Source organism: Scylla paramamosain, unplaced genomic scaffold (genome assembly GCF_035594125.1).
Source record: "Scylla paramamosain isolate STU-SP2022 unplaced genomic scaffold, ASM3559412v1 Contig4, whole genome shotgun sequence".
In the NCBI taxonomy this organism is placed as follows: Eukaryota; Metazoa; Arthropoda; class Malacostraca; order Decapoda; family Portunidae; genus Scylla; species Scylla paramamosain.
The window spans coordinates 2,257,501-2,267,500 of record NW_026973669.1 but is presented as its reverse complement, the minus strand read 5'-3'; the positions used below and the strand labels follow the sequence as shown (position 1 = coordinate 2,267,500).

The following is a 10,000-nucleotide window of genomic DNA, read 5'->3' as shown; positions in this document are numbered from 1 at the left end:
CACACACACACACACACACACACACATTATAATACATTTGGTGACAGCATTGAGATTAAAATTACTCTCTCTCTCTCTCTCTCTCTCTCTCTCTCTCTCTCTCTCTCTCTCTCTCTCTCTCTCTGTCAGTCAGATTCTATATAATGACTTGGAGAAAGAAATGACTTAGAAAAAACATGATGACTTAGGAATAATAATAATAATAATAATAATAATAATAATAATAATAATAATAATAATAATAATAATAATAATAATAATAATAATAATAATTTCTTAAGAGTATTTTTTTTAACTTTGGGCAATGAACACCTTTCGTTAACACACACACACACACACACACATACACTTATAGTTTTATAAAATTACTTAAAAACATGTAATTTCTTTGGATTACTTAAAAAAAACAATAATAATAATAATAATAATAATAATAATAATTTAATGGCACTTGGTTTGATTTTATTATTATTATTATTATTATATTCATTATCATTTATCTTATTATCTATTTCTCCTCTTTTATCAACTGTTATTAATTTATCTTTATCTATTTATTTTCTCCTTACAACAATTATCATCTTTTCCTTTTCTCCTTTTTTGTTTCATTTTCAATTTTCTCTCTTGTTCTTCCTTTATTTTTCTTCTTGCTCCTATCTCCCTTTCCTCTTCTTCCTTCGTGTTGCTGTTAATCTTCCTCCTCCTCCTCCCTCGTTCCTTTCCTCTTCCTTGTCTTCCTCTTCATTTTCTTCTTGTCCTTCTTATTCCTCCTCTTCCTTCTTCTTTATTCTGTTTTCTCTTCTTTTTATTTCCTTGTATTCTTCTTCTTTTCCTTCTACTCCTCCTCCTCTTCTTTATTGTTATTATTGTTCTTCCTCTTTCATATTACCTTGTTTTTTTTTCTCTCCTTCCTCCTCCTCCAATTCTTCTTTTTTGTCTTTTCTTCCTCTTTCTCCTCTTCATTCCCTTCCTTTCTCTCCTTTTCTTTAAATTCTTCCTCTTCTGTTTCTTGTTCTCTTCCTTCTCCTCTTCTTTCTTCATTCCTCTTCTTCATTCTTTCCTAAACTCTCTTAGTCTTTCTCTTTATCTCCTTTACTAATTTTCTCCCTTCTCTTCCTCCTTCACTTTATTATTCCTCTTTATTAACTTTTCACTGCTTTCTCCTCTTTCATTCAGTTCTCTTTCTCTCCCCGTCAGTTATTGCTCTTCCTCCTCCTCCTCCTCATCTTCACTCTCTCATTCCTTCCCTTCCACTTATCATCCTTCCTTCATCTCCTCCTCCTTCACTCTTAAACACCAAATACTTCTCTTTATTCCACCTTTACCTCTTGTTCTTCCTCTTCTAAATATCCTTTTTTATTATTATTATCATTATTATCACCCTTCATTCACCCCTTCACGTCTCCTTCTCTTCCTCCTTTACCAATAAACACAATTATTCTCTTGTTCTTTCTCTTCTAAATTTCCTTTTTTATTATTATTATCATTATTATCACCCTTCATTCACCCCTTCACGTCTCCTTCTCTTCCTCCTTTACCAATAAACACAATTATTCATCTTTATTTCACCTTTACATCTTCCTCCTCCTCTTTCATTCCTTCTTCTTGAGGTACTCCCGCGGTACAAGACCGTTCCTGCCTCTCAAGGTCGCACGCCACCAGCCAGACGTTCCTGAAGTATCATACACAAGAATTTCATCTCCTCGTCCAAAGCTTAGTGCCTGGTCCAGCGTGGCCACAAAAGCGAATTTAGCCACGTACCACTCAGCTGATGGGGAGAAGGAAATGAGGGGCGTGTTAAAAGGTTTTGGGGTGTACGGGGAGTGTCTGGCGGTGTCTGGCAATGCGCGGCTGTGTTTTGGTGTGTATTTTGGGGTGTTTAAGAGAGTTTTTGAGTGTTTAATGGTGTTTTTGGTAGTGTTTGGTAGTGTTTGGTAATGTGTCGTGTTTTCGAAGGGTGTTTTAAAGTGTTTTGGGTGTGTTTTGGGTGTTTGGGAAAGCATTTAGTGTGTTTTTGAGTGTTTTTTTAATTAGTTTGATGAAGTTTGGTGTTTGGGAATGCGTAGGTGGACTGTGGGAAGCTGTGTGTGTGTGTGTGTGTGTGTGTGTGTGTGATGAAAGGCAGTACTGGTTGTGTGTGTGTGTGTGTGTGTGTGTGTGAGTAGGGAATTTTTTTAATGTGTTTTGGGGCGTTTTTAAGCGTTTATCAGTATTAATTAAGTGTTAGAGATCTCTGGGAATCTATGTTTGGGACTGTTATTAAGTGTTTTTAAGTGTTTTGGGAGTGTATGGATGTATATTGGGGTGTTTGCTAGTGCCCTTGAGCGTTTGATAAAGTTTAAGGGGTGTCTGGGAATGTACAGATGTGTTTTGGTGTGTTTGGGTGTGTTTGGAAGGGTGAAGAAACCTTTTTAACGATTCAGGTGTGTTTTGATTGGTTCAGCTGTGTTTGGGAGTATTTGGGAGTGTGTGTTTTTTTTTTTAAGTATTTAAGTATCTAAGTAACTCCCAGATGGTGTGAATTTGTTTTGTGTAAGTTTGGGTGTGTTTGCGAGTGTTTAGGCGTGTTTGAAGGCGAGTAGCTGTGTCCTTTTGTGTTTTTTAATAGGTGTAAGTGTTGTTTTGGGGTGTTTGGGTGTGTTCAGGTGTGTTTGGGTGTGTTCAGGTGTGTTTGGGTGTGTTTTGTGTAAGTTTGGGTGTTTGCGAGTGTTTAGGCGTGTTTGGAGGCGAGTAGCTGTGTCCTTTTGTGTTTTTTAATAGGTGTAAGTGTTGTTTTGGGGTGTTTGGGTGTGTTCAGGTGTGTTTGGGTGTGTTCAGGTGTGTTTGGGTGTGTTTTGTGTAAGTTTGGGTGTTTGCGAGTGTTTAGGCGTGTTTGGAGGCGAGTAGCTGTGTCCTTTTGTGTTTTTTAATAGGTGTAAGTGTTGTTTTGGGGTGTTTGGGTGTGTTTGGGTGTGTTTGGGTGTGTTTTGGGTGTGTTTTGGGTGTGTTTGGGTGTGTTTTGGAATTTAAAGGTGTGTTTTTGGTTAGGTTAGGTTAGGTTTGTTTTTTTGGTGTCTTTGTAGGTGTTTTGTTCAGGGCGTGGTAATTGTTTTTGCTTGCTTTGGAATGTAACTGTGTGTGTGTGTGTGTGTGTGTGTGTGTGTGTGTGTGTGTGTGTGTGTGTGTGTATAGGTAGGTTTAGTAATGTTTGTAGTAGTAGTAGCAGTAGTAGTAGTAGTAGTAGTAGTAGTAGTAGTAGTAGTAGTAGTAGTAGAGAGAGAGAGAGAGAGAGAGAGAGAGAGAGAGAGAGAGAGAGAGAGAGAGAGAGAATTACATGACAACACAGAGGAAAAAAAAAGAAAAAAATCTAAACACACACACACACACACACACACACACACACACACACACACACACACACACACACACACACACACACACACTCACCTTGCTGCTGTGGGGAGGCATCATCATCATCATCTAGGACATCATATATCTCCTCCTCCTCTTCCTCCTCCTCCTTCTTCTCCTCCTCCTCCTCCTTCTTCTTCTTCTCCTCCTCCTCCTCCACTCCTTTCTCTTTAGATGGATTTGGTGACACACTCCCTCCTGCTCGCATATTCTGCGGGCGAGAGGGGAGTGGAGGCTTATATGGCTTGAGATTCTGCTTGGGGAGGGATAGTGGGGGGTTGGAGGGAGTGGAGGAAATGGAGGAGGGACTGGAGGAGGCATTGGAGGTACTTGTGGTGATTTTCTCCTCATCCTCCTCTTTCGGGTCATCATTCTCCTGCTTCCTCTGGTTCAGTCTGGCGATCATGTCTCGAACGGACGTCCCTTTTGCAGCCTTCGGGCCGCGGGTCAGGTCCTGGTCGCCGGTGCGGAAGGAGGACACCCCGGCCTTCTTGTCCTCCGCCACTGAGTTCCGTCGCTCCACTGGTTTGATCGGGAGGATGGTTGGCGCCTGAGAGACTCCAAGCATGTTTGGTAAAGGGAGGGGGCCTGATATCTTGTTGCCCGGTGCCTTGGTGGCCTCAGCGCTGACCGGCATGGAGGACGGGACGTGGTACTCTGTGTCTGAGTTCTGCGGCACCTTGTACTCCGACTCCTCGGCCTCCGGGGCCACCACACCCTTGGGGGAAGCCTCGGAGGGCCGGCTGGTGGTCCACCCTGGGAATCAGCTTGTGGTCTTGTTATGGTTGTGGCATCTAAACTCTTGAATATCTCCTTACTGAGGGACCCCAGGCCACCCATCGGGACCTTGAAGGGACCCATGGGGATGTTGGATATCCTGCTGGTCCTGTCCGCTGCCCCCGACTCCTCAGAGTAAGCCTTGCGGGCATTTTCAAGATCCTCCTCCTCAATTTCGCAGTAAATGTCTTGAGAGTCATCCGAATCTTCTCCTGGCTTCTGCTGCGTGTCTGTCTGTGTGTGTGTCGGCAGCGGCGGCCTGGATGGAGGAGGGGGTCTGGGGGGGATGGTGCCTGGTGTGGGGAGGGGCTCAGACTCCACCTGCAGGGATAAAATAGGATTAGAGAAGGATCTGTGGAAGCAGGATCTGAGGTGGATGACAAGGTGTACATCTGCAATAAAGTTATGAATGGAACAGAAAACTGAATAAGATAAGAAATACTATCAGGATTTGAGGTGAAGTAGAATTCTCACAGATTAACACATGGAATAGGACTGGAATGGGGTATAACCAGGATTGGGAATACAACAGGATCGGAATAAGGTTAGTGGTTAGCAAATGGATTTAGAGCAGAGTGAAATGAGAATATAGCCGAAAATGAGAGGAATTAATTCAAATGAGGATAGAAAAAGATTGGAATAGGATAAGTGACTGCAATGAAATGACAATTAGTATTAGGAACAAGTTGAAAATGATAGAAAGTGAAAAATACTGATGAAAACAATAATAAACACTTGGAAATATGGTGATTATGATGAAAACAATGAAAAAACACTTGGAAATATGGTGATAATGATGAAAAGAATTATATTAAACTGAAAAAATAATAATAATGATACAAAGGATTATTAACAATTGAAAAATAATAATCACAATGAAAAGTGATGAAAAATGTAAATAATAATAATAATAATAACAATAATAATAATAATAATAATAACAATAATAATAATAATAATAATAATATAATAATTTACAAACAATTTATGTACACATGCAACTGTAAATATTTAAGCTACAGATTCTATACAAACAAACAAACAAACAAACAACAGAAAAAAAAAACAAGCTAGGCAAACAACAAACAATAAACAAACAAGCACAAAATAAACAAAAACAAAAACAAACAAACAAACAAACAAACATAATACCCTATATACATGTAAAGAAGAAGAAAAAGAAGATGAACAACAACAAGAAAAAGATGAAGAAGAAGAAGAAGAAGAAGAAGGAAGAGGAGGAGGAGGAGGAGGAGGAGCGAAAATAAAGAAAGAAAATTGTTTTGAGAGAGAGAGAGAGAGAGAGAGAGAGAGAGAGAGAGAGAGAGAGAGAGAGAGATAATTAACAAAAGTATACAATCTCTCTCTCTCTCTCTCTCTCTCTCTCTCTCTCTCTCTCTCTCTCTCTCTCTCTCTCTCTCTCTCTCTCTCTCTCTCTCTCTCGAAAAACATTTCATAAAAACAAACTTTCACAAAACACTCTCTCTCTCTCTCTCTCTCTCTCTCTCTCTCTCTCTCTCTCTCTCTCTCTCTCTACCGGGTCGTAGGCTGGCTGGGAGGTGGTGGTGGTGGTGGCGGTGGAGAGGTAGGGGGGTGCGTGAGGAGTAGGGGAGGGGGAGAGCAGGGAGGCAGGAGGAGGGGGGAGGGGCAGACCACCCCCCTGCTCTTCCCCTTGAATTTCCTCGTAAAGCTGTTAAATTAAGTCATTAGGTTAGGTTAGGTCATGTTGGGTCACGTTAGGTCAGGTTGGGTTAGGTTAGGATGGGTCAGGTTAGGTTTGGTTGGGTTAGGTTAGGTTAGGTTAGGTTAGGTTAGGTTGGGTCAGGTTAGGTTAGGTTTGGTTGGGTCAGGTTAGGTCAGGTTGGGTCAGGTTAGGTTACGTTTGGTTGGATTAGGTTTGGTCAGGTTAGGTTAGGTTGGGTCAGGTTAGGTTTGCTTGGGTTAGGTTAGGTTAGGTTAGGTTGGGTTGGTTAGGTTGAGTTAGGTTGAGTCAGGTTGGGTTAGGTTAGGTTTGGTTGGATTAGGTTAGACATAAAATTAAAATATTATTAATCTATTTATATTTCTATCTAAGTATTGTGAATGCAGACAATGAATTTAATACTAAACTACTACGCATAAATTGTACTATTGCTTATATTATTACTACTACTATTTCTATCAACATAACCACTACACACAGCACTATTATTATTACAACAACTACTACTATTACCATTACAACTTATGCTAGAACAACACACACACACACACACACACACACACACACACACACACACACACACACACATAAGATTTTTTTCTTCACCCCACAAATACGTTAACAAGCAAATATTTACACACAATAAACATTAAAAAAAACAAATAATGAAAAAAAAACAAGCAAAAACGCAAAAAATAACAAAACAAACAAAAAAACACACACAAACACAACAACCCCAACACTGCAAACACAAACAAACACAAACAAACAACACAAACTCCCCCACGTCAAATGTAAACAAACCCCACGTGGTCGCTTCAATGTAAACAAACCCCACGTGGTCGCTTCAATATAAACAAACCCCACGTCTCGCTTACCTCCTCTTCCTCTACATCATTATACAGACAGTACTCTTCCTCCTGCTGGGTTGTGAAGGCCGTGGGGGGCGGGGCGGGAGCAGAGGGGGCTTGAGAGGTAGGGAGATGTGCATGGGCGACAGGGGGGTGCTGAGAGGGGCGTGGGAGGGCGAGGAAAAGGGGCGCGGCTTTCCTCCTCGTATTGTTCTTGAAAGTGCATCCAGCCATTCATTTTTGTCTTTTGCTGTGCGTGCGATGAACTGCGGGAGAGAGAGAGAGAGAGAGAGAGAGAGAGAGAGAGAGAGAGAGAGAGAGAGAGAGAGAGAGAGAGAGAGAGTTACAATTTCTACTACTGATAATTCTCCTACTACTACCACTACAACAACAATTACTACTACTACAACAACCACTACCACAAGTCTCACAGTATGCGTCTTCCGGCCAGGACACACAATTTCAAAAGCAGCATCCTTCTTCTTGGTGTCTTTAATTTCTTCTCCCGTTGCAGAGCGCGCCGTGTACCCTGCCAAGTCGATGCTCTGAAGGAGGGGCCGTGTGTTAGGAGCGACAGGAAGGGCACGGCATGAGAATATGTAAATAAAGTGAAATTAAATAAGATGCAGGGGAAGATAGAAGGCAGAGAAGGGTTATAACATTACTACTACTACTACTACTACTACTACTACTACTACTACTACTACTATCACCACAATACTACTACTACTATTACTACTACTATTACTACTGCAAAGGAATATAGGGACACAAACACATGTTAAAGAAATAAGATGAAGAAAACGAAACTTGACCTAACATTGAATCAAATCTGACCTGACCTGACCTGACCTAACTTGACTTAATCATATTGAATCAAGCTTAAGTAGAATAAATATGTAAATGAATAAAGAAATAAGGAAATATAGAAAAAAAAAACACTTACCCTAACTTAAAGCAAACTAGACGAAAATTTAATAAACAAACAAATAAACAAACAAACAAACAAACAAAACCTGGCCTACAAAACAACAAATAAATAAAATAACCTAATCTGACCTGACTTGACCTCTAAAACAAACAAACAAACAAACAAACAAACAAACAAACACCAAACCAAACAGTCTTAATAAAAAAAAAATAAAATAAATAAATAAAAAAAGATAACCTGACCTGACCTGACCTGACCTTACCTTCTTCTGCCTGTCATCCGTGTCCTTAACATACAGGTACAGCATTCCACCGGCCACCACACACAGGTAGCTCTTAATATTGCGCAGTAACCCTTTCGTTTTCTTCCCAAGGGCGCCATGCTTCTCACACGTGGCTGGGAGAAAGAGAGAGTGAGTGTGACTGTTTGGGGGTCAGAGAGAGAGAGAGAGAGAGAGAGAGAGAGAGAGAGAGAGAGAGAGAGAGAGAGAGAGAGAGAGAGAGAGAGTAGTAGTAGTAATAGTAGTAGTAGTAGTAGTAGTAGTAATAGTAGTAGTAGTAGTAGTAGAAAATTTTACCACCACCATCACCACTACCACCACCACCACCACCACCACTACTACTACTACTACTACTACTACTACTACTACTACTACTACTATTACTTACCAATTAACGAAGAAAACGGGATTGGCTCGTGAGTTTCCGTGTATACTCCGTCCTCCTCCTCCTTCTCCTCCGCCTCCTCTCCTCCTCCTCCTCCTCCTCCTCCTCCTCCTCCTTTCTCCGGCTTGATCTCCACTCCCTCATCCTGTAGGGAGAGAGAGAGAGAGAGAGAGAGAGAGAGAGAGAGAGAGAGAGAGAGAGAGAGAGAGAGAGAGAGAGAGAGAGAGAGAGAGAGAGAGAGAGAGAGAGATTAATTTACAATATTTCAATTAGTTCCCACGCTCCTCCTCCTCCTCCTCCTCCTCCTCCTCCTCTTCTTGTTATTATTCCTCCACCTCCTCCTCCTCCTTCTTCTTCTCCTCTTCCTCCTTCTCTCGTTACTTCTCCTCCTTCTCCTTCTTCGTCCTCCTCTTATTCCTCCTCTTTCTCTTCTTTTCTTCTCCCCTCCTCCTCCTCCTCCTCCTCCTCCTCCTCTTCTTATTTTTCCTTCTTTTCTTCTTTCTCCTCCTCTTCTTCCGTCTCCTCCTCCTCTTCTATTCTTCCTCCTCCTCCTCTTCCTCCTAATCTTCCCTTCTAAACAACAATAACAACAACAACAACAACAACAAAATAAATACGATTAATAATAATAACATAAGAAATAATGAGAGAGAGAGAGAGAGAGAGAGAGAGAGAGAGAGAGAGAGAGAGAGAGAGAGAGAGAGAGAGAGAGAGAGAGAGAGAGAGAGAATCAGGTATTAATATGATAGTGAACATGTTTACACACCTCCTCCTCTTCCTCTTCCTCCTCCTCCTCTTCCTCCTCTCATTTTATATTTTTTTCTTCCTCCTCCTCCTCTTTACTGTATATTCTTCTTCCTCCTCCTCCTCCTCCTCTTCCTTCGTCTTCTTCTTACTTTTATATTCCTCCTCCTCCTCTTCCTCTTCTTCCTCCTAAGAGTCTATTTCCTTCTTCTCCTCCTTCCTCCTAACAATTCCTCCTCCTCCTCCTCTTTCCTCCTCTTTCTCTTCAGCAAAATTTACTTCTTTCTTTCTCCTCCTCCTCCTCTTCTTCCTCCTTCTCACAGTTTACATTCCTCCTCCTCCTCCTCCTCCTCCTCTTCTTCCTACCAAACCACCACCACCACCTCCTCCTCCTCCTCCTATTTGCCCTCTTCCTCGTCCACCTCCTCTTCCTCCTCCTCCTCCTCCTCCTCCTCCTTACTTTATAATCATCAAACTCTTCATAGACCTCCTCCGACTGCCCCCCGCCCCCTCCTCGATAAAGGGGGCGCCGGGCCCTATCCGCTGGCCGTCTCCGCTGCTGCCGCTGTTACTGCTGCTGCTGCTGTTCACGCCACTGCTGCTGCTGCTGTAAGTGGTGCTGGTGGTGGTGGTAGTGGTAGGGGGGCCTGTGGGGGTGCGAGTAGGGGGGTAGTTAGATTAGGTTTGTTTGTTTGTTTGTTTGTTTATCGTCACACACACACACCCCCCCCCCAGAAGCCCCCAAACCTGCAAGACACACCTGAAGACCTGACGGGGAGCTGATCCATGGGGAGATAGGGCAGGGAGGCAGACGAGGAGCCCCCTTTGGCCACGCCCCCGCCCCTGGGAGTCCCTTGGGGGGCGGGGCAGATCCTCAGGGTGGGATAGGCCCCTGTCAGCGCCTCTAACTGCAGCACCAATCCACGGCGTAGGCATTCTG

General features: G+C 42.4%; 1 protein-coding gene across 2 annotated transcripts in view; it reads right to left on the bottom strand.

The window, feature by feature from the left end:
- The window catches only part of LOC135096502 (mitotic apparatus protein p62-like), a 22,414-nt gene that overhangs the window by 897 nt on the left and 11,517 nt on the right, over nt 1-10,000 (bottom strand). The window contains exons 2-10 of one of the 2 annotated variants that reach the window (XM_063998019.1): nt 9,821-10,000; nt 9,521-9,707; nt 8,320-8,461; nt 7,914-8,047; nt 7,152-7,265; nt 6,748-6,986; nt 5,705-5,857; nt 3,427-4,488; nt 1-1,768 (exon numbers count right to left, since the gene is read on the bottom strand). The exon at nt 1-1,768 is cut by the window's left edge and continues 897 nt beyond it; the exon at nt 9,821-10,000 is cut by the window's right edge and continues 54 nt beyond it. In XM_063998019.1, coding sequence (XP_063854089.1) covers nt 1,593-1,768; nt 3,427-4,027 — 777 coding nt within the window. In that variant the 5' untranslated portion in view covers nt 4,028-4,488; nt 5,705-5,857; nt 6,748-6,986; ... (3 more) ...; nt 9,521-9,707; nt 9,821-10,000 and the 3' untranslated portion in view covers nt 1-1,592. The remainder of the gene's footprint in view (nt 1,769-3,426; nt 4,489-5,704; nt 5,858-6,747; nt 6,987-7,151; nt 7,266-7,913; nt 8,048-8,319; nt 8,462-9,520; nt 9,708-9,820) is intronic. The other variant, XR_010264765.1, reaches the window with a different exon arrangement.